This window comes from Podarcis tiliguerta, assembly GCF_965153285.1.
Source record: "Podarcis tiliguerta genome assembly, chromosome: 17".
In the NCBI taxonomy this organism is placed as follows: domain Eukaryota; kingdom Metazoa; phylum Chordata; class Lepidosauria; order Squamata; family Lacertidae; genus Podarcis; species Podarcis tiliguerta.
The window spans coordinates 5,426,794-5,450,836 of NC_139550.1; the positions used below are offsets into that span (position 1 = coordinate 5,426,794).

General features: G+C 42.4%; 1 protein-coding gene across 3 annotated transcripts in view; it reads left to right on the plus strand.

Annotated features, from left to right (window-relative positions):
• MELK (maternal embryonic leucine zipper kinase) overlaps positions 1–10,719 on the plus strand; it is a 32,484-nt gene extending 21,765 nt beyond the window's left edge. For all 3 annotated transcript variants that reach the window (XM_083419868.1, XM_083419867.1, XM_083419869.1), the window contains exons 12-18: positions 2,438–2,569; positions 3,668–3,799; positions 5,020–5,233; positions 6,231–6,327; positions 6,795–6,963; positions 8,265–8,368; positions 10,387–10,719. In XM_083419868.1, the coding sequence (XP_083275994.1) occupies positions 2,438–2,569; positions 3,668–3,799; positions 5,020–5,233; positions 6,231–6,327; positions 6,795–6,963; positions 8,265–8,368; positions 10,387–10,564 (1,026 nt within the window). In that variant the 3' untranslated portion in view covers positions 10,565–10,719. The remainder of the gene's footprint in view (positions 1–2,437; positions 2,570–3,667; positions 3,800–5,019; positions 5,234–6,230; positions 6,328–6,794; positions 6,964–8,264; positions 8,369–10,386) is intronic.
• Positions 10,720–24,043: the final 13,324 nt, after the last annotated feature.

Below are 24,043 nucleotides of genomic sequence, written 5' to 3' on the forward strand. Positions count from 1 at the left end.
TCATGTGTTTTTACATGGATAGAATGTGTGCTTTTATTTAAAATGCATCTCTGGGTTATTTGTGGGGCATAGGAATTCGTTCATTTATATATATATTCCAAAATATAGTCCGTCCGTCCCACAAGGTCTGAGGGACAGTGGACCGGTCCCCTGCTGAAAAAGTTTGCTGACTCTTGGTTCTTGTGCTGGGGGACATGAGCAGCTGAGTCCAGGCACCTTACATCTTAAGCTACCAGTATAGCTCCCATACTAATTATTTGCCCAGACTCTGCTGTGTTGCAGTGCCTCCTGTATGGTGGTATCTGCTTGAACTTCAGCTTTTCAGCCTGCTATGGACATGTGATTTGGTTAGCTCTCTATGGTTTTTACTTCCAGTTATAACCAAAGTTCCTCAATATGTTATTCATCTGCGGATGTTAATAGCACAGACCACCCATCTCATCTGGAACTTCATATCTAACCTGCCTTTGACTCATGGCTATCTTCTGAACATGTCATCTGCCTCTAGCCTGTTCTACCTTTGTCTAACTTTGCCAGAATCAGCCCCTAGTTTCAGCCTGTCACAAAACTAGGCTCTGGCCTATGAGAGACTTGCTGCAGGAACCCAAGTTTATACCTTAAACATGACCAGAATCATTTGTCAGACACATACCTTTCTGAACAAGCTTCTTTGGAACGACAGAGTTCCATGAAGATAAAAACTGGAAACAACTGGAACTCTACAGAAGGACATTTCTTGATATGTTGGCTATGAACAGAAGTGACTTCCTTATGTCATGTTTCCATCTGGAGAACTCATTCTAGATTTAGATGCATTGGGACGCTTGGAAAATGTGTATCTTTAACCTCATTGTTTCTTTAGCCTCACTGTTTGAGTTTTGTTTATGACACTAACATACAAATAATTGGAATAAGTTTCTTGCTGGTACTTTTTGGTGAGATCAAGAAGTTTTCAGTTCTGCTAGCCAGCAGCAGCAAACCTGTCTGAAGAAGTGCCTTTTATATGCTTCTGCAATGGAACATACACAAAAATTAATGATAAAGTGCAGATATTCACATTCTGTGTACTGTACACTCAATTATATCTTTGATTTAGAATGTAATCTGATTAGATCTGATCTTTGAAACACTGGCTTAAGTTGGTTGTCTTCAAGTTATCTACTATTAAAAGAATGTTTTCTGTATCAGCCATGAAATCCATATTGCAGAGGATGCCAGGTATCAGGCCAGGCCAATTGGTTCACAAAAGGTGATAGGTGTGCTCTTTGGCATATCTCAGAGCATACTCTAGCAGTTTCCAGCATCTATGTTGCCTGAATAAATGTTGGTGAGCAATAATCTGACTTTTCAGGGAATTGTTCTCATCACTGGTTTCGCTGAAGAACCTGATAGGCTTCTGTGGGAACCACAGGATTCCCCTTAACACAGTTCAAAGCCACTGATATAAGCAATTGGTCTCTTGCAAATATCCTCGTCAATAGACTTTACCAGTTGTAAGTAGAAATTCTTGTGTTTTGCATCTCTTAAGAAGAACTTGCAGATCTAAATTGTTGCTGCTCAGGCAGCATCTTCATGGCAATCAGCTGCTTATTTCATGGTAAGAATTTGCATATTTCATGGCACATTGACTCGGAAGTACGGACTATTCTACAATTATAAAATTAATGCAGTAGAGGTTTGAAGCAGAAGGTGAATTTCACAGAAATCTGTGATCATAATGGTGGGGGGAGACGAATTAATGGAGTTTTGAATCTAAATTGCTAAACTTATTTCAGATGGGCATGAACATGGCTAGGGTTTTTTAAAGGTTTTTTTTCAAAGGTGTTGAAAAGGCAAAAGCAAGAGATGTATAAACCTAATTTTTCAGATAATTATGTTCGGTTCTATAATAAGACAAAAATTGTTTTAGAACTAGCCTATATATTCAGAACTCTGACATCGCCTTCCCTTCAAGAAAAAAAGAGGAGGGGGATTTTGAAGTGTGGGAAGGAGAAGGCACTGGCTGAGCAGCCTTTTCTGGTACTTTTTGAGGAAAGTATTTATGTTCTGAAATCTTTCTAGCTGCAAGATTCCCTTCACTTAGCATAGGACTCCCTTGCCTTTCCCCCAATTTTCCTTTTTTAAAATCTCTGTCCTGGAGTTCTGCTCGGATAAACTTTTTGATATGATGGTACCAGTGACAACATGCCTTTTATGTTCTCATGTGTAAAAACCCATTGGCTATATTTGGAAGGAAAAGTTTACAAAAATTCTGTGCTGAACACAATGAAGTTACAGTAAGGTGTTTTTTAAAAGGTGGGGTAAAAAATACTTAGACTATATGCAGTTTAAGCTTTTCTGGAATGTGGCATTGATTTGAGGTACCTCCATCCTCCACTGTCCCCTGCTTTTCAAGAAGATGGCTGAGAAAGTAACCCAGATCTATTTGTATTCTTAGTGGAAATATGATCATGTGACTGCAACATACCTTTTGCTTCAATCAAAGAAAGCACATGGTAAACCTGTTCGTCTAAGGATTCCAAATGTAATGGCAGAAGGTGCTAGCATCACTCCATCCAGAGAACAGAAGGTGTGTGATGCATATTTTGTCACTGTCTTGCTCCTAAAGCTTGCTGTGTTTTCATCCCCCCCCCCCCCCCCATGAATAGTGCAGCTAAACAAACCTTTGCCTGGGTGTTTTGACTTGGCAGCAAGTAGTATAATGAAATTTCAGCTATAGAGTGAACTATTTATTTATGAAAATATTTGTACACCCCATATCATAACATACCAGGAAGGTATGCAATATTAAAACATAAAACAAAATTAAAAACAATACAAATAATTATTAAAGTGACCGGGTAGTTAAAATTTTTTTAAAAATGGCTACAAAGGTTTAGAATAAAGTGTCTTCAATAGATGAAAGTCAAAAGTGAGAGTGCTTGATGAATCTCTCCTGAAAGGGTGTTCCACAGCATGGGGCTGACAACACTAACTTCCAGTTGAGGTCAGTTGGGTCACTGTTACATTGGAGACAGCTCATAACACTGCTCTAGAGCTGGAACTCAGAGAAGGGACTGAAGGCACGGGATATCCCTATGTTTAAATCTAAGCAAACCTCTGCCGGCATGGATGGGAGATTGCTTGGCAGTGCTATCTGAGTGGTTATGACCTTTCGAAAGGAAGGATGTGACAGAAGTATCAAAAATAAAATGGGTTTTTGCCACAGAACCCTCCAAACGCAAATTGCCGTTTCCTCTTTGAAGCAGGCTGTATTGTCCAAGCCTTCATTACAGTTGAACCAAGGCAGGCTTGAATGTTATGATTTGCCAGATGCTACTGAAGGACATTCCTAATACGGATGATGCCTTGTCAATGGATCAGACAAGGTCCTCTGAAGCCTTTTGCCTCCCCTCCAAGGGGAGGAGTCATCCCTCTCTCCAGAATGACCAAGTGGTAGGAAGACAGCTTAATGCTGAACCACGGGAACTGAGTTGAACCACTCAGTTCAGCATGGTATGCTCGTCATTCACGAAGCTTTTCCTTTAACCTCACTGAAACAAATAAGTGCGGGTACCCAAAAGGCTGGGTTATTATTTTTGTAATGTCTTTGAGACATTTAGAATTAACTGAGAAGGGTTTTGAAAGTGCACTCATTTAATGAAATGAACTATACCTCTTTGAACAGGTTTTCAAAAAGGCCCTGTCTTATGATGGTAATCTAGATGGGAATGAAATGGCATGTGGCTTTGGATCTATGGAATTCCTAGCCTGTTGTGAGGAATCTCAGCCTGTTTGCAATACACCCAAAACAAAGCAGGTATCTTGTACCTATTAACTAAATGATAGATTTTTTTAAAAAAAAATTATGCTTGCCTCTGATGTTTAAAACGTTGGTATTGGCTTAGAGGTTGTGGTTTACCTAAAACAGCTTGTGCTTGAGATATTGTGAGAGGTGGGCATTGCTATCAGTTAGGTATGTCCTATTTCAGTAGACCATGAGAGAAGAAAAAGCATATTTAGCATGGGTGGAATAGCCCGGTGGTATCTGGTTCCAGTAGGGAAGGAGGTAGCTCAATAGTAGAGCATATGCTGTGTGTACAGAGTCCCAAGTGCAATTCCCGGCGTCTCCAGGTGGAGATGAGCCAATGTGGGACCCTCCAGATGTTGTGGATATGTCCCATCAGCCTGAATCACTAAAGCCAGTGCTTGGAGATGAAGGGCGTTGTAGCCTGCAACATCTGGAGAGCACAATGTTGGCTCTGTCTCTGGTGTATACCGTACTGAGCTAGATGGCTTAATGGACTGACTGTATAAGGCAGCTTCCATAGTTTTTTGGGGAGCGTCTGATGCCTTAGCATTGTTGAACCTAAGCAGGTGTGGCCTAGTCAGTGTCTAGGTGGAGACCAAACATAAGTACCTTTGAGCTTTCCCAAAGAAGAATGGGATGGTTCCAGTGCAGAGTAAGTGGGACTGGGCATTGTTAGGCTAACATTAACATGATGTAACTGGAAGTTACAGAACTTGGGCGATGCGTTACGGGGCTATTCATGGCAGGAGTGCAAATAGCGATAAGATGAGTCAAATAAAAACCTTAACCAAGGCTTGAATTGGCTGTGAACAACTTGGCGTTGGCAAAGGTCCGGGATAGTGTTGTATTGATGGAAAATACAGGCAACAATCCTGCTCATTCTCCACTAATCAATTACAAGGTGTGATCAGATACACCCCTTGCAGCAATAGTTGAACATTTCTGTCTCTTCTTGCGAAAAGTCAGTGAGAGAACACATGTGTGCCTCTGTGTAAAAGTCAAATGGTGTCATGTAAGGGATGAGAGAAACTGGATCATTTAACATACATCAGCTACAGATAATCCTGCCTTGTTAGGCCAAGCTGTGTCGAATGAACACAATAAGTTGCCAACATGCCTGTGGTGGCTTGGGTCGTGGCCTGCTGTGAACAGTGTACTGATCTGCACTTGTGACTTGTCTGGGATGGGAAAAATAGGTTCCCTTTCTCAAAATATTTTCTTTTGAAAAGCCTCAGTTGTTCCTGGATGGTGGAGAGTTCACACCGCCTCTGCTTCCTGTGCCAAGAAGAAGAGCCTCAAAGAAGCGTGCCAACAAAGAAAACTCTGGTGCTTGTTCTACGGCAAAGCCAGAGCCGTTTGTTCTTCCCCCTCCAAAGACACCAGCTTGGGTCATGAATGAGAAGAGAGTGCTTACAACGCCAAATCGTGCATTTCTACCTGAAGGTATGGCTTGGAAATGAGAAGGGATTGCCGTTGGAAACAGAAAACTGTTAACAAATACTATTTATTTTTTATTGGACAGGATTTACCACTTAATTCCCAAAACTCCAGGCAGTTTACATGAAACATATACCAGACTAGAGGGTGGGGCTCAAGGCAGTAACTACAGGTTAACATCTGACACTGGGGTGTGTGGAATTGTTGTGTTCGGGTCTTCCTGCTTCATGGTGTATTGGAGCACTTGCCCTGTGTCCAGTTGTTGCTCTAGGTTATCTTGCCTCTAGGCCAAATAACAAAACAGCACTTCTGTACCTATCCTTCCCGGGAGGGGTATTTCAAGGGGGCATGAGCAGGAAGCCCTAATTAATCAATTATCTTCCTGATGGTACTTTTTAACGAGGCCTGCTGTGCAGAAGTGAGCGGGTGGGTAGGATAGCTCCTTATTCTGTACCTATTTTAATAAGCCTGTGACAGTTTGCTCAAGGTATTTCCACAACTGCTTTTTAAAGAGGTATTTCATTTTATTCATACTTATTAGGCTGTTGAAAACTACTGTGCAGCTAGCCAAACATTTCTGACTTGCTATCACATATTTTTGTGTTGGCCAGCAGAATAACTATTAGTTGAAACTGCATGCTCCCCAGGCCCAACTCCACTACCATCAATTCAGCTTCTTGTTTGTGTTTAGAATCTCTTCCTTCAAATCTCTTTTAAAATCCACCCTCTGTTCTGATCTGTGGCTTATATCCCATTCAGTATTCTTCTTTGGGGGGAGTGGGGTATTTCCTTCTGGGGGGTCCACTGAGGATGCTTGGTCCTTTCCAGGCTGTTTGGTTAGGGGAGGAGCCTTGCATTTACAAACTGATTTTGCAGCGGGGCGGGCAGGTGGATTACTGTTTTTCTACCAAGCTAAGAAAATAATGGGATTAAGCATGGGACTAAGAAGGGCTGATAATGCATCTTTCTAAATAGACTCAAAACTGCTTGGTGCTTCTTGCAGAGAGAAGTCAAGCAGCCACCAGTGAGACCCCAGTTAAGCTACCATCTTCTACAAAACCGTGTGAATTAGAAGCCGGAGTCATCAGCCCTGAGAGAAGGTAAATGTCCGGTTAACTTGAGCATATTCAGGTAGTCTATTGTACAATCTTAATCCTTGTATTGATGGGGGAAAGCTTTTTGCAATGGCATCTGTTTGCTCTGTTATAACCTATTTAAATCCGTTCCTACATTTACCAACAAATATTAAAAAGCTGCAGAAAAAAAAATCTTACATTACACACTTCAGTAGTCTTGGATGCATTCCTGTTTTCCATAATTAAAATTCACTCTTGTGCCCCCAGAGAATTGGAGCATATATACAACTCGCTCTCAAAATCCCAAATTACTGTTGTGCAGCAGGTCCTTTTAGCCATGTATTTTGTCAGTTTCCCCTTTCTCTCCTCTTCCTTCCCTCCGCCCCCACAAAAGAGCAGAAGCTGAAAGACCTTTTTACTGATGTATCTAAAAACTGTCAATTCCCAGCCACTGAAAACAACTGTTCACTTGCTATCTCTGAACATGGCAGGTGTCGCTCAGTGGAAGTGGACTTGAACCAAGCTCATTTTGAAAGTGGTCAAAAGAGAAAAGGAACCAAGATGTTTGGGAGCCTTGAAAGAGGCCTGGATAAAGTTATTACAATGCTCACACCAAACAAAAAGAGAGGCTCGACCAAAGATGGTCCAAGGAAATTAAAGGTAAGTTTGCTGAACTACCTGGGATTTCTTTCACTGATGAAACTATCAGTGATGTATCAGTAAGCATACATGCCTGTTTGGGCTGTGGAGGTCTATGGCTATGATTCCCCAAGCAGCAAGCCCTCACTGTACTGCAGACATTGTGGCTGTTGTTTTTTAAAGTCTAATAAAGTTGTGTCTCATCCTGGAATAGCTAGCTGGGGGGGAACAAACTAGTGGTATCCATCTCTGCAGACTTGGAGCAGCTACTGTGTAATGCTTAAACACCATCTGCACATGACATCCTAGACTGAGTTGCCTTGTCTTCCAAGCTTTTCAAGTGCGCCCCCAGCACTAACGAAAAACTTTATGTTTTTGTGCTGCACTTAAATTCACAGTCCAGTAAGCTTTCTCGTTGCTGAAAAGGCTAAATTTGGAAGGTTACTTGCAGATCTAAGTCCAAATGATGGTCAGCTTTAGCAACTATCAACTTTTGGAATTTGGTTGCAGAGATTCAGCTACAGCTGAGTACCCTTGTTCTACTAAATGACTCTTGCCATGTAGCCTGTCTGATCCAGGCCACACAAAAAGCTGACGAAGGCCCAAATGCCATGCTTAACAAGTAGTAGGCAAGTAGGTGCCAGTTCTGTGATGCTTGCAGGGGATTTCATGTCATGGATCAAAACTTCTGAGTTCTTTCACTTTTAAAGTTCAAGGTGCAAGTGGCAGCAAATATGATTTGCTAGAACAGTAAGAAATTTTATTTCAGTAAAGCGAGGCCTCAGCTTCATAGAAATCATTTGGCTGGGGCTTCCTTGCAGGTGTTGGGAATGTCAAACAAATGTCTATGGACTTTTGTGCATAAAAGTCTGGCATGAAACATTGAATTTAAACAAAAGAGAACCTTAAGGCCTTATGCCTAGTTAAAGCCTACTAAACATGCTGGGAAGAATGATTCTTCCAGTACTTTTACTGCTACTTATGTAGCAAAGAACAACATTTGGAAGCAGAGGAAATGGCCTTATACCAAGCCAGACCATTGGTCCATCTACGCAGCTCAGGATAGGCTGCTTTGACTGGCAGCGACTCTCCAGGATCTCAGATGGTGATCTCTCCCAGCCCTACCTGGACATGGATTGAATCTCGGATCTTCTGTGTGCAAGGCAGATGTTCTGCCATTAAGTCAAAGCCATGGGCCGTTAAGGCTCATAACGTCTTTCTCATCCTCTCCTTCTCATTTCTTTCTGAAATAATGTAGCTGGTGTTTGAACGTGAAATGCAGAATTGTGTCCTAAACGTGCACCAAATGTGTTGTTCTCTAGGCTCATTACAATGTGACCACAACAAACCTATTAAATCCAGATGAGCTGTTGAAGGAAATAATTGCAATCCTTCCCAAAAAACAAGTTGATTTTGTACAGAAGGGGTAAGTAAATATTCATTCCTTATTTCAGTCTGGTATCTTTATCAGATAATTTTTCCTCGATCCTCTAACAAGCTGCTATCTTGCTCATTCTGTATTAGAATTGTGGCCTGGTTTGCATGTTGCACTAAACCATAGTTTTATTTTAACTATGCTTTAATGTGAACGAGCAGTTAGTTGGCACCCTGCAGAAATTACATGTACTTAGCTCTTCCCTGCTTCTGCTGCTGGGAAGCGAGCCATGGTTTGGCTTGTCACCCAGACCTGCACTCATGGTTTATTTCTCCCCAAACCAAGTTGCAATTTAATGAGTGCAAACAACAACTTGGCAGAAAGAACATTTTCTTGATATCTTTCTAAAGGACACATCACAGTCAATTTTTAAAATATGTGTGCCTTTGTCTCGTGGCACCATTTTTCTTTTTCTTTTTTAAAGGCCTGGTCCCCATCTTGATTGATCATTAACTGAGTCAGTTACTGATCAAACGAATGTAAGCAGCCTTAATAACCTCAAGTGGAGAAGTGTCACACTCAAAGGGCCACAATCAATGTCACATCTTGTAAATCAATATCTTCCTCTACTGGATTGTCTTATGAGCTGCCTGATAAAACACTGAGCATCAGGTCAGACGACAGAATCAGCAGAACTAAGTCAAAATCCTATCCCCCTGCCCACAGTACCCCTTCAGATGGGTGGCATGTTAGTGCCCCCTTGTGTGTTGGGGGGGGGGGTGGCTTTCCTGCATAAAGAGCTAGAAAGTCAGGGACAGTTTCTTTTCAAAGGGTAGGTGGATGCATTCGGTACATAGAGCTCCCCACCTGTATCTCCACTTGAGCTGGGCAATATCTGCTTTTCAACATTGTGATATATCAGCAGCTAAATATTGTGACAGCCTCTTAAAAAGCAGAGACATCACCTTGCCAACAAAGGTCCGTATAGTTAAAGCTATGGTTTTCCCAGTAGTGATGTATGGAAGTGAGAGCTGGACCATAAAGAAGGCTGATTGCCGAAGAATTAATGCTTTTGAATTCTGGTGCTGGAGGAGACTCTTGAGAGTCCCATGGACTGCAAGAAGATCAAACCTCTCCATTCTGAAGGAAATCAGCCCTGAGTGCTCACTGGAAGGACAGATCCTGAAGCTGAGGCTCCAAGACTTTGGCCACCTCATGAGAAGAGAAGACTCCCTGGAAAAAACCCTGATGTTGGGAAAGATGGAGGGCACAAGGAGAAGGGGACGACAGAGGACGAGATGGTTGGACAGTGTTCTCGAAGCTACCAGCATGAGTTTGACCAAACTGCGAGAGGCAGTGGAAGACAGGAGTGCCTGGTGTGCTCTGGTCCATGGGGTCACGAAGAGTCGGACATGACTAAACAATAATAACACGTATTGCGATATATCACGATGTCTGGAGTTGCAAGCCCCCATACCACTCTGGCTCTCGCAAGCAGGAGCTAAATGTGGGTGTGATCAACTGAGGGGCGGGCAGCCTCCCACCCACCCCATAGCTGATCGAGTCCCCAGAGTGGGGCTTCTTTAAATTGTTCCACTGAGGTGCAGCTGGCTGCGCACCTGCCCGCCCCTTAACCAGAGCAGTTAACACAAGCTGTGACAACACCATCCTGACCTCCTGCTCACGGGAGCCAGAGGCAGGGGGCTTGATCAGATGAGAAGCTAGCTTCCTTAAACTGCCCGCTTCTCAGCTGATCAAGGCAATTTTAGCTGGCGATACATTGCGGCTTCTTGGCTGCCGCCAGCACAGTGCAGGCAGGCAGACTAGAATGAGGTGGGCTTGCGGTTTGACCATCAGACAGGTTTCCAACAATTACTTGTAATATTGCCCCAGCTCTAATCTCCACATCTTAGAAAAAACCTTTCCCACTTTATTCTACCGACTGAATGTACTGGCTGCCCGGTATATCGTGTGCAGGAAAGTTGGCTCTTGTCACTAGAATTATTTCCCCTGCAATCCCTGACTTGTAAGTACCTGAACTAATTCCCCCTTTCCTTTGTCTTACACAGCTATAAACTGAAGTGCCAGACCCAGTCAGACTTTGGCAAAGTGACAATGCAGTTTGAGCTGGAGGTTTGCCAGCTAAGCAAACCTGAAGGCGTGGGCATTCGGAGGCAGCGGCTGAAGGGAGACGCCTGGGTCTACAAAAGACTAGTGGAAGATATCCTATGTAGCTGCAAGCTATAACTCTTGGTTCACGGTGAGAACATGGACAGTTTTAACCAACCTAAGCCATGTTCGTTTTAGTTGTTAATAAGCTTGCCTAATCTAACCCAAGGACTAGTATTTTTTTGTTTTTAAATAGGACCTCCTTTGTGAATAAACATTGACCTCCCATGTCATTATCTGCCCTTGCTGCTTTTTCTTTAATTACGTGCTTTTTGTACATTAATTGTTTCTTCGAATGATTGTGAACATTGAACTGCGACTTGGCAAATGCAGCTTCTCCAACAGTTTTGTGACCAGCGTGCTGTCTCTCATTTGGAATGAGGTAAAGTGTTCCAATTCTGTTTTATCACTTAACAGAAAATGAATTAGAAATTCAAGCTGCATTTACTGAAATGGCTAAACAGGGCCACAGCTATGTTTCAAAGTTGCTTTGTGTTCAACATCTCTAATAAATTTATAACATTCTTGTCATTCATTCATTCATTCATTCATGAACCTCGTTGCTATACAGTAAGCACTGAGAGCCAGTGTGGTGTAGTGGTTAAGAGCGGTAGTCTCATAATCTGGGGAACCGGGTCTCCGCTCCTCCACATGCAGCTGCTGGGTGACCTTGGGCCAGTCACACTTCTTTGAAGTCTCTCAGCCCCACTCACCTCACAGAGTATTTGTTGTGGGGGAGGAAGGGAAAGGAGAATGTTAGCGGCTTTGAGACTCCTGAAGGGGAGTGAAAGGCGGGATATCAAATCCAAACTCTTCTTTTACAGCTGAGTTGCCCTCTTCCCTGCATTTCAGAATGTCTCATAGTCTTAAAGCAATATCATCTGGTTCATGGGCAGGAAATGCTGTTTAGATGGAACATTTTCATATGATTGAGTAAGATACAATACACTCCTCCATTAGGCAAGGCAAAGAAGCTTCTGTGGGCTTTGCTAGCTTCAATAATAGGGTTTGATAAAGGCATGGAGAATTGGTCTATCAATGGCTATGGTAGCTAAACAGACCCGTGTGTTCTGAGGCTTTGCAAGGGGGAATAGCCCTCAAGATACTGGATCACACCTCCCATCATCCTTGGCCATTGACTATGCTGATGGGAGTTGTATTCAACAACATCTGGAGGTTCACAGTGTAGCTACCTCTGGATTATAGGATATTTGGGCAAAGCAGCTGGAGAGGGTTACTGCATTCATTTAATTGTAAGCTCTTTGCACACTTCTGCCTAGCCACTTTTGGAAGCGGGATGCTGGATTCAACTTCTTGGACCAATGTACAAAAAATTCGTTGAATCTTGCATCATTATACTGTTAACTTGCAATCGTATAGCTTGATTTTTTGTTGTTGCTGTTTTAGTCTGTATAATTTACACAATTAGGGTTCTCCCCCCCCCCATCCCCACTTAGCCACACACAATCTTGCACTGTGAAGAATTATGGTATTCCCAATGTGATGGACCTGATCATCACACAACTGTTCAGTTTAACTGAAACAAATGAAGGCAACCTTTCTGAACCCCTGATGGTGTTCGAAAACAGTATATTCTATGGTTCTTTGCTTCCCCTTCCCTCTTCCTCTTTTAAACTAAAAACAAGCAGGGGATAATTGATTCAAGTTATCTTACACGCTCTGATGTGTGAAATAGGTTCCTCTTTTTTCAGTTATGGTGCCGATTTCTTGTGCCTAATATTCCTGGTAGAGAACGAATTACTTCAATAAAGGGATAATCGAGAAGGTGATCAAGAGGCTTCTTTTGTAAATCTGCTTCCGTTTGAATGTACTCTTTTTCTTAGACTGGGGGGGTGGGGAGAGCAGTCCCACTCATTGGGCTGTCATCTTCAGAAGCTGGATTGGCAACTTCCTGGGCTTTTCCCTGTTCTGCTACTCTAGCTGTGGAATTTCTCTCTCCAGGAGGTTAATTTGTGTGTGTGTGTGTTTCTCCCAAAGGGAGAAGGCCTTCCTCTCCTAAACCTTTTGAGCAGTACAATGCTTTAAAAGCATGCTTTACTTTGGACAGTTTTCTTGTTGTGAGGTTGGATTCAGAGTTCCTGGAAGCAGAAGTCTGCTCACAGGACACTGGTACCGAATTTTCTTCCCTTCACAGTCTTGTTCAAAGGGGAGAAGGAGCAATGGAAGTACTGCAAGCCAACATTCCTTTCTGCAGGTGGCTTGCCTGTTCCTGCCAGGAGCTGCTAAGAGCCGTTTTGAGATACAGTGGTACCTCGGTATTTGAACGTCTCCGTTGACGAGCATTTTGGTTTTCGAAGACAGTAAACCCAGAAGCAAATGCATTGGTTTTCTAACTCGCCTCAGAAGTCGAACATGCCACACGGCTCCTGTATTGAGTTTTCCGTATTGAGGCTTCCGTACTGAGTTTTCAAACGTTTCAGAACTCGAACGGTCTTCCGGAACGGATTATGTTAAAAAACCGAGGTACCACTGTAAATGTGTCATGTTAAAGTTTCGTGAACTGTCCCTCAGACTTCTAGAAGTTTCTGCCAAACAAAGCCAAGTGACATTTTGTGAGACTGGGGGGGGGGGAGAGAGAGAGAAGGCTCATGTTAACGAGCAGAAGAGATTGTATATTTTAAAAAACTCGACATTTGGAGTATAAATAAAACTACTGCGAAACAGATTTCTTTCCCGAAATCAATGGGAAGCTGAGGATGTCAGTCTAATTATCCACCTTTTGTTTTACCTAATTAAGTCAATATATTAACCTGAGGGAATTATTGAGCTGACATGTATAATTTATGAAAATGGTGTGCGGTGTTTTCGGAAACAAACAAGTCGGGATGCCGTATGGGATGTTCAGATCGTATGTCTGAAAGCCAACAGCCATTATTGCAGGGACCCAAAAAAAGATAACAAGGCTGCAGTTTGCTTCCTTTCCCATTAATACTTTTGGCAGTAGATGCTCCTGCCCAGAGCTTTAACCTGTTGATCCCTTTAAAAGGTAGCAGAAATGAAGCCAGCTCTAGCAAAAGGTGTGTAACTGCTTTTTCGGTGACAAAAGCTTGTTCAGCTGGTGGCAGAAGCAGCTTAACTATACCTTAACGCTTTCTATCTATCAGACTTCCTGCGGAAAGAAAAAATACCATGTTGGGAAGAAAGCGTAGGCTGTAACACTCTCCTTGACCTGCTAGTTAATTATGTGTGAGGAGATTTTTATATGTAGCCGATTCAAACATATAATTTCCACCACCTGCAGCCTAAAGCTACATCTTGTGATTTTTGCTGACAGTGTATTTTAAGCGCAGCAACATCCATTGAAATGGAAAGAGATGACTATTTCTTACCAGTTACAGTTCTACAGCAAACACCGCTAGCATTTTTCATATTTTTTTATTTATATCTTTTAAATAAATAAATAAATAAATAACACCGTTGCCTTACACCCAGTGCATCCATTCTACACCACCAACCCTCAATTATTGCACCAAGCTGCTACTTCCAACATTTATATTTAAAGGAAAACTTTAATTCTGAAGTGTTGTAATTTTTTAAAGAACTGTCACATGTTTTAAGAATATGTGAGCATTTTTTTTTTTTATCAAAATGAGCACTTGGAAAGAAAATTTATGCATCAAGACAGTAGAGAATTACAATTAAGAGCTCTAGGGATTTCTGAATGATTTGTCTAGCTATTACACAGCCATTTCAATTTAAATTAAAACTGTAACTATTTTCTAGTCTAGTAAAACTAAAAATACCTGTTTATTCAGACATAAGTCTTGCCAAGTTCATTGGGATTTACTTCCACATAGTACACAATCTACTCCAGGGAATGCAGTAAAGCTGGTCAAAGTCATATAAATAACTATACTGGAGCAGGAATTAAGCAAGCAAACCCTCAAACACCATAATATAATAAACAAAACATGAAAATACATTGTGTCATATCCTTTAATTAAAGGAAAGACATCACATTTAACCCAAGGAACAGGTCAGGAGTCTGTGTATTTCATTCCACATCACTTTTTTAAAAGCTGAATAATAAACCATCTTAGTAATGTATTTTTTAAAAACCCTCAATATAAGCTGCTCTTACAAAAAACACCAAATGCGGTTTATCTGCTAACTTTTGGAAAATGGAATTATCCTATGTCTAAACCACTGAGTCCCTTGGGCTTGCCGATCAGAAGGTCGGTAGTTCGAATCCCTTCGACGGGATGAGCTCCTGTTGTTTGGTTCCTGCTCCTGCCAACCTAGCAGTTCGAAAGCACGTCAAAGTGCAAGTAGATAAATAGGTACCACTCCGGTGGGAAGGTAAACGGCGTTTCTGTGCGCTGCTCTGGTTCGCCAGAAGCGGCTTAGTCATGCTGGCCACACAACTCGGAAGCTGTACGCCGGCTCCCTTGGCCAATAAAGCGAGATGAGCGCCGCAACCCCAGAGTCGGCCACAACTGGACCTAATGGTCAAGGGTCCCTTTACCTTTACTAGCATGCTCTTTATGTACCATTATTATGAGGCTTTCTGTCCTCAGAATGTTCTAACAGCTCAACCTGGCTCAGTAAAAAAGCAATTCCACTAGAGCAAATCTACTAGGGCCTGGATAAAAAAGGTAAAGGTACTGACCCGTACGGGCCAGTCTTGCCAGACTCTAGGGTTGTGCGCTCATCTCACTCTATAGGCCGGGGGCCAGCGCTGTCCGAAGACACTTCCGGGTCACGTGGCCAGCATGACAAGCTGCATCTGGAGAGCCAGCGCAGCACACGGAACGCCGTTTACCTTCCCGCTGGTAAGCGGTCCCTATTTATCTACTTGCACCCGGGGGTGCTTTCGAACTGCTAGGTTGGCAGGCGCTGGGACCAAACGACGGGAGCGCACCCCACCGCGGGGATTCGAACCGCCGACCATGCGATCGGCAAGTCCTAGGTGCTGAGGTTTTACCCACAGCACCACCCGAATTGACCATTTACAGACCCTCGTTCAACAACTTACGGCAGGGGTCATTTGAGAAAACTGAAAGCCCCAGTCACAAAACAGCTGCCGTGGCAGTGTGGCATCGCACGAAATTGCTGCCACATCTAAAAGAACAGAAAGAGGCAGGATTAATCAAGACAGTGCAGGCATGTTTCCTTCTCTAGGGTGTGGGTTGGGGATGGGGAGATGGATGGGTACCTATATCAGCCACGGCTGAGCTTGTTCACAGAGCAGCTTTTTGCAGCTCTCCTCTGCTCAGAACAGAAAGGAGGATGGGTGTATATTTATGGCATCTAATGTAACTATGCTTGGGACGGGGGTTCAAAATAAGAGAGGACAAGCCAGTGCCAACAGGAACTGAGCTGGAAAATATAGAATCAAGGAGAGGTAAGCATTTCAAGCTGAATACAAAGCGAAAGAATATGAGACTGCGCATATAGTTGTGTTACCCCTTGCAGGTAAATTTAACCCGCATCCTCTGTTACCTCTCCATCTCAATACTCCTTCCTCTTCTCTCTCCAGATCAGATTTTCTTCACTGCCCTAAGTTATATTGACTGGCTCACTTATTTGAGCCACTTCAATGGCTGTTATTAAACTAGGGAGCTCTGATGGTATATGGTCATTACGTTTTCCCCTCAGCCGGGGCCCCTGCCCCTCAAACCTTGGCCTGCCAATGCCAGACAGCAATTCCAAACTAATTTTCTCTCTCCAGAGATTTCTAGGAACTTTATTTATGCACGGAGGGCTGGAGTCTCTTAATAGAGAATTCTCCATAACTACAAATCCCAGCATTCTCTGACAGAAGCCATGGAAATTAAGTTGGAATAATATTAATACTGTTACGTACTGAAGTTCTCACCCTGGGCCAGCAGGGGGATACTGTAGATAGTTTTCACTCAGGTCCACATATGCAAATAGGGGATTGAAAGTGACGTTCAGTGATTGGATAGTTACAGAAAGTGGTTACTGTTGCGCTGTAGTGGAGCTCTATATAAGCAGGCTGGCTGAACCCTTCAGTTCAGTTCTGTTCTGGCCTGTGAATAAACAAGAGCTATTTGAAGAATTGCTGTGTTGTCTGATATGTTCACCCACAACTTAACAAATACTATGTTTGTGAGGGCCCATTCTGTTTGCACTCCCCAATAACTAAACAACTCTGACTTAGCAGGGAAGAGCAACTTACAAATGTTAACCACATTTTTTCAAATGCTTCGGGCTCTACCTGCTTTTTTGCTCTTACAAATCAAATTTTGTTTTGGATCACTCCTGTTGGGTGCCGCACATCATTTATTAGCACTAAAGAACACCATCTTACCACCCAGTGAAGATATTAATTCCTGGCTTATTCCAAGGAAAACCTTTTTTTTTTTTTTTTTTTTAACAAACAGCTAAAAGCAAAGTATTAAAACAGAGGTTTACCCAGAGGTGATTGATGCTCTCCATTACACTCCATTAGATATTTTATTCTTGTTAAATGAAGAGCAGCCAACTTTGTCAAGTATTTTCCGTTCCCTCTGGTCTTATTGGTCCAATCTATTCTCAGGGATGTCCCGTAAATGGCCGCATATGGCTTTGTGTCTGTAGGAGTGATGGTGGTACAGATGGTGTTCATTGCCCACCAATTTAGCAGAGTCCTTTTTATTGTACATCTGACAGCACTGGGGAGCTTTGTAGATCTAACAAAATATATCTATTTTCTAATTGTCTATTTATCACTTCCCCAGGATTTGCGGGGCCTCTTCTTGGAAAGCAAAGGGGTGGAGGGCTGGGGGAGGCAGAGGCCTTGAACAATGAGGCTTGTCAAGCCACTTGCTCACTTTAAATTAGGGGTCTAGTTGCTAAATAACTAATTTAGTCCTGCTATCAAGCTGAAAAAGTGGGTATTCAGTGCAAAGTGCCAACTGGGGAATTGATTATGTCTTCGGTTGGTGTGCATGATAAAACGGCCAGACCTGGCCGGCGTCGAAGGCTGTAGGTACTTCCCAGGAGGCGGGCAGCTTTTCATCATGGGGAATTAGCACAAGATCTACCAAATAGGCCTCGAAGTGTGGCAGCTGAATCTCTCAAGGCACACTCACACACAAAACTATGGAGCTGGGTCGGTTGCAAAAGGGGTTCATTGTTTGGTGCGGTGTTGGTTTCTGCACAAGAGCGCACACCCCTTCCTCCTTGGCTATATAATAGAAGGGAAGGGCTGGATTTGCTGTTTGGTGGAAATAAGGGGTGCAACCAGCTGCGCCAGGCGCTATCCCCCACTTGGAAACGAGATGATCAGAGGCAAGCCACGCTGAGAGGAGGGAGAATGGGAGAATAAACGGGAGAGAGAGTTCTGCAAGGGATGTTTTGTTGTTCATTGTAAGCATATGGTTCTGCTCCAGTCGTTCGTCCTACCAGAAACCCTATTCCAGATACAAATGCCCTTTTAAAACAAAAGCATCCCAGATGACAGCGCTAGCGCTCCCTGAACACTCTCCAATATCCAAATCACAAGGCAAACGAGAATGGTAATAGATGTCTTCAGCCTGAGTCAACAAAGCATTTATGTTAAGGATAGTACGTAGGTTGCATTCTTCTACGGGGAAGGAAGCAGTCTTTCCTATAGGCAAAAGACCCTGGTTCTGTGCATTTGTGGTGCTGTGTAATGCAAATGACAAAAGTACGAGAGGTTCAGTGGTTACACCATTGGAGACTGGGCATCGGCTGCTTGCCCATGCTGTGTGTTAATTTACCTGAAGTGTAACAGATCCAAGCCACTTGATCAGCAGATTCACTAGGAAGAAGGTTTCTGGGCCTTTTTGTGATATGCTAGCTCAATAGGTTATTTTCTTTTTTATATAATCTTTTTTATTGATTTTCAAAAATATAAACATACAACATAAGACAGTTCAAGAGCCAAATAGCGAGATTGCTCTGAATCTCTTGACTTCCCTCCATCCCTTCCATGGGTCCTTTTGATTCTATTTTCAACTGCATATCAATACTTCTCCATTTTTCATCTTCCTAAGTTATCTATGTGTTCTGTTACATTACAAGTATATTTAAAATCCTGCTAATGTTTTGACCTGTTTACAATGATTTTGTATATACATTGAAAACATTTCCCTTTTTTTTTTTTAATTTCTTGTCTTCTTGATTCCTGAGCTTCCCAGTTAGTTTTGCCATTTCAGCATAGTCCATTAACTTGATTTGCCATTCTTCTCTGGTTAGGGCTGTCTCAACCTTCCATCTCTGGGCTAGTAACATCCAGGTGGCCATTGTAGCATACATAAACTGTTTCCTCCAGTCCCTTGGAATCTTGGTACCTATAATTCCTAATAGAAAAGTGTCAGCAAGCCAGCTGTACACGTTGCTGCACTTAGCAGAGAAAACACTCCCGGCAGCCAGCCATAAATTCCTTTCTTTATTTCCTTCTGACAAGATTACATGCAGAATAAACAAAGCGACCCGTCTCTAGTTTCTCTTTTCCCTCTCCCTCGAGACCAACGCAACCAATGGCTCAGCCCCTTCCGTCTTTCCCTGTGGCGTGGATCCCCCTCTCTCTGAAGCACCCCTTCCTCCCCAGACTCACTATCCTCTTCTCTGTCTTCTGAGGAGGACTCAGTACTGAGCAGTGGAGATCGTTCCCTGTATCCTCTAATTCTTTCCTCCCTCGCTGCCTGCAGTTCCCTGACAAAAAGTTTTGGGGTGTTTTTTTTTAGCAAAAGTTATTTTAAACATTTTTTTCATTTCATTATATATCATTTCCCAGAATTTTTTAGTTATATTACAGATCCACCACATATGATAAAAGGTACCTTCTGTTCCTTTATGTTTCCGGCATATATTAGTACTTGCTCTATAGTACATTTTTGCTAGTTTTACCAGGGTCAAATACCACCGGTACATCATTTTCCATATAATTTTCTTTCAATGAGGAACATGCCATAAATTTCAGATCTATTTTCCATAGTCTCTCCCAATCTGTCGTTAGTATATTATGTCCCACATCTTTCGCCCATTGTATCGCTTAATGGGTTATTTTCATATTGGTGAATATTCAGACATTTTATCCCCCACCTGTATCCTGAATTGGTGCAATGCTGAACCTGCAATGTCATATGGTCTGTTAATAATTTATCTTGGCTCTAATAGTCAGTGGGTGGTCCTGAACTCATTTGCTTAGAAGGCGGTCTTGTTTACTTCAATACAATTCACTCCAATATGGAGAGTTTGTAAGTACTGTAAACCGATTTTTTACTTACCAAATGTGTGGTCTTTTTCTATGCTAGGGAAAGACAGGAACTTCAGAAGGAACTTGGAAGGGCACATTTTAAAGATCTAACAGCCTATATTTCCATGCTGTACTTTGCTGTATATTTTGGGATTTTAAATCTCTGCTGGGGTTCCCTCACCAAAGAGTACTTGCCCCAAACTTGGATCTTGGCATCCATAGATTTTCCTTTCTATATTATATAGTTTCTCCTGCACCAACAGGAAATATGCATAATATAATTTATATTATACTGTACCACCAAAAGTTGGTATAATTTATTTAAGAATCACTGCCTTTAAACTGGAGTTGTTTTTTGCTATGCTTCTTGGATTCCCAGTTCCAGTTCTGTCTAGGAAACAATTTGACACCAGTTGGCTGAGATGGGAATTTATGCTTGCTCTAAACTGTTTGCAGCTAGCTGGATGCTCTACATCTCTAGCAAGGCTGCCATGAACAAAAGCCAAAGCCTTGTCCATTGGTTTGTTGCACATTATAATTCTTCATCCTAACAGACCACATGATGTGGGATGTGTGGCCAATGTGCTGTGACAGCACATGACAGACATCCAATCAATAATCTACAGTTGCCCGATCCAAATTGCTTAGCAGAGCTGGAGTAGGGCTGGAGTATTTTCTAACTGCTAATAGCAAAACGAAACAGGCACTATATAATATATTACTGTAGGAAAGCTCTTTCGTTGCACAGTTCTCCACCCCTACAATCTGTTTATAGCTGAAACTTGAAAGATGCACTTTTAAATTGCGCACAAATAATTCTTTTCAGGCATGGGAGAACAGATTCTAGGCTCTTCTACCTCCAACAGCTGGCCAATGCTGTGTTATTTGACAATGCCAACCATCTATTTAGCAGGGGAGATTTTCACATGCAGCAGCGCATGACAGTATATGGATCAGGAGCAAGGTCTGCCTTCAAGTTGCAAGTTATAGCTGCACCAGCTTAACGTCTATCGCTAGGATCTTATTAGAAAAAGAATGGCAAAACAATAGATTTGTATGTGTCCAGAAGAAAAAGAGAGTGATTACAACCAGCCAACCTGGATTTGTTAGGAACAAATCGTATCAGTCCATCCTTATTTCTTTGTTGGATAGAATAATTGGTTTGGTGGATAATGGCAATTCCAGAGATTTAATATATCTTGACTTCAGCAAGACTTTTGGCACAAATGCCACACTGGCAGTGTCTCCTAGAAGAGGGAGGCTAAATTTTATATCATCTAAAAGTAACGAATGAAGTGATCCTAGTAGTTTCAGAACTGAATTCCAGCTTTGCAAACTTTTCCGCTATTGCCATGATTTTAGTCTCTCAACAGATACTAAATTTTAGTATTGAATTTTAGTATCTCAACAGATTTCCAAACCAAGACAAGAGACCTGTGCTACTTTAGGACCCACCAAGCTAAACACAGCCTTCTGGACATGTATTGTGGTCTGCCAGGTCCTTGGAAACCCAGGCAGGAGGCAAAATCAGGTGGTTGGTGGGCTGGTTTAGCTGGGTCGCAAATACTACAGGTCTATAATATAACTTGGATCAAAAGATTCATTTTAAATATGTGTAAATTAAACATACAGCAAACGGATGAAGGGGAGGGAAATCACTGAGCAACAAAGTTACGGCTAGTTTATTCAAACCCTTTAAGAGGTTTTAAATTAAATTGTGGCTTCTCCCAGTGGGTGATCATGTTTTCCATTTTACCATCTAGGACATACAATGGCACCTGGGAATTATTTCGAAAGAATTAGTATTTTTTCCTTCCAGCCTATGCCCTGATAACTATTACTATGGATAATGGATCTGAGGAAATGATACAATGTTTGAGAACAGATGTTAATTTTAAGGTTGAAATAACTTTATTGATGAGAGTGCCATCCTGATGGCTTCTCATCACAATAAAGTGCCGCTGTCCAATGTGAGAGAGGACTCTGTTTCTTTGCCATTTTATATTCGAATTGAGGTATTCACAGGCAATTTCCTGCAGCAACATTCTTTTAATTTTCATTCTCTGAATCTGCCTGTATGTAAAGCAGAATCGGCTGCAGGCTGATCTCAGGTACCTTGGTGGGGTACTGCAATGTTTTCATTTGTCAGAAAGATGGAATGCTGACAGTTGACAAGTTGAGACACCTGTCTGTTGATTGCCAATGAATTGATCATGCTCAGATATTTCTCAAAGACCAGCATGCTGCTGTTCAGGTGGTGGTTCACCTTTTCCATTGCAATATATCACCCTCTCATACCAAGGGACGCTGTGGATTAAACCACAGAGCCTAGGACTTGCTGATCGGAAGGTCGGCGGTTTGAATCCCCGCAACGGGGTGAGCACCCGTTGCTCGGTCCCTGCTCCTGCCAACCTAGCAGTTCGAAAGCACATCAAAGTGCAAGTAGATAAATAGGTACTGCTCCAACGGGAAGGAAAACGGCGTTTCCATGCGCTGCTCTGATTCGCCAGAAGCGGCTTAGTCATGCTGGCCACATGACCCGGAAGCTGTACGCCGGCTCCCTCGGCCAATAAAGCGAGATGAGCGCCACAACCCCAGAGTCGTCTGCGACTGGACCTAACGGTCAGGGGTCCCTTTACCTTTACATACCAAGGTAGGACTGAGAGCTTCTTCCTCCCCACTTTGCAGCTATCTGAAATATGCACCTGTGAACATGTTGTACTAAACACAGGTACAAGCCGTCTCTTCATGTGTACAAATCATGCATTCATTTGTACAGCTCAGCTGTTGTGCACACAGGTTGTATACTCACTGAGTGTAATGTGTGAATACCTCTATACTTGACTTTGTTTAAGAGGTGGCAACCTGGTGCCTGGGAGGGCACTCCAGGCGCCATATGATAGATTGAATTTACTGTTTCAATGCTGGAGGGTGAGAATAGATGTCACAAGCTCCCTTATCCACAACAACCACCAACAGATCCTCTGACGTCCTGGCCCAACCAACACTGGAACTCTGAAATCAGTAAGGTCTAAAACAGAGGGTTGGATTCTGAGCAGCAGATTGGATTCAAAGGCTCAAAAGCCACCTGCGCCACACACAAACTGGGGAGAAATGTACAACAATGTTAAAAGATTTATTTATTTTTAATCCATTAAAAACAGTACAAAGCAATAATTAAATGACTGGCTACTCAAGGGGGGAGGGGAGTGAATTGCATAGGCCTGTCAGCATAAATAAATCTTCAAGTCAAAAGTGATGATGTCTGCTGAATCTCTGCAGTAGTGACACCGAAAGTCCAACTTCTAGTTGTGGTAGACAATGAAAGCATGTTTAACTTGCATAACCTCTGTTTATAACGTTCATGGTGACAAAGTATTCATTATTTTGTTCTCTGCAGAAAAGTGTGTGTGATTTTTAAAGAAATGCCCAGCCTAAGTTTTCAAAATATATCAGGCATAAGGCAGGTAGGTGTAGGGGTGTGTGTGTGTGTGTGTGTGTGTGTGTGAGAGAGAGAGAGAGAGAGAGAGAGAGAGAGACCCTATCATAAAATCTCTGCTTTCCTAAAATTATGGAACAGAATTAAGGAATATCAGTCCTTATTTACTCACATTGGACATTATACCACTTTTACACTAAGCAACAAATTCAATCGACCACTGGGGAGACAGGCATATGGTTCAATAAACAAGTTAAACCAGGTGTGTCATGAATAAAGAGTTAACACTGATGCACAATTTCAATCATCATCTTCATCATTTGTATGTCGTTTTCTATGGTAAACCATGCAAAAAAAAAAAAGGCTTTCATAGAAGAAGAAAAAAAGAACAACCAGAGAAGAGTCATTAACAGCTTCTAAATTGTTCAGTGTAGTCAGGGAAAGCCTTCGCTTTTCAAAGAATGAAGCATTGGTTAACAGCCAAAGCCGGAAACAAACAGCTGAAGTCCTTTAAAAGGGCAGCACCCTAAAGATATGTGCAGAAAGTACCCATCTGTGGATCTTTAAATGAAGAAAAATTAGTTCCGTCTCTTGCACGGACCAATTTATATTGGGGGCTCAATTAGCGTTTAGGCTCAGTAAGCCTTTTTTTTGCCCTTCCAGTTAAACTGGAGCCCGTCACCATTAAGGTGTGTTTACCTGGGGGGGTTTCAGTGAGGGCTAACCGTGCTTTCCTTCCTGACACATGTGATCATGGATGGGGGAATACAATGGTTCAGGGAAGTTTTTAATGCGTGGCATTTTAATGTATTTTTAATCTTTGTTGGAAGCTGCCCAGAGTGGCTGGGGAAGCCCAGCCAGATGGACAGGGTACAAATAAATTATTATTATTATTATTAACATAAAAGATGCCTCACAGACATAGTGG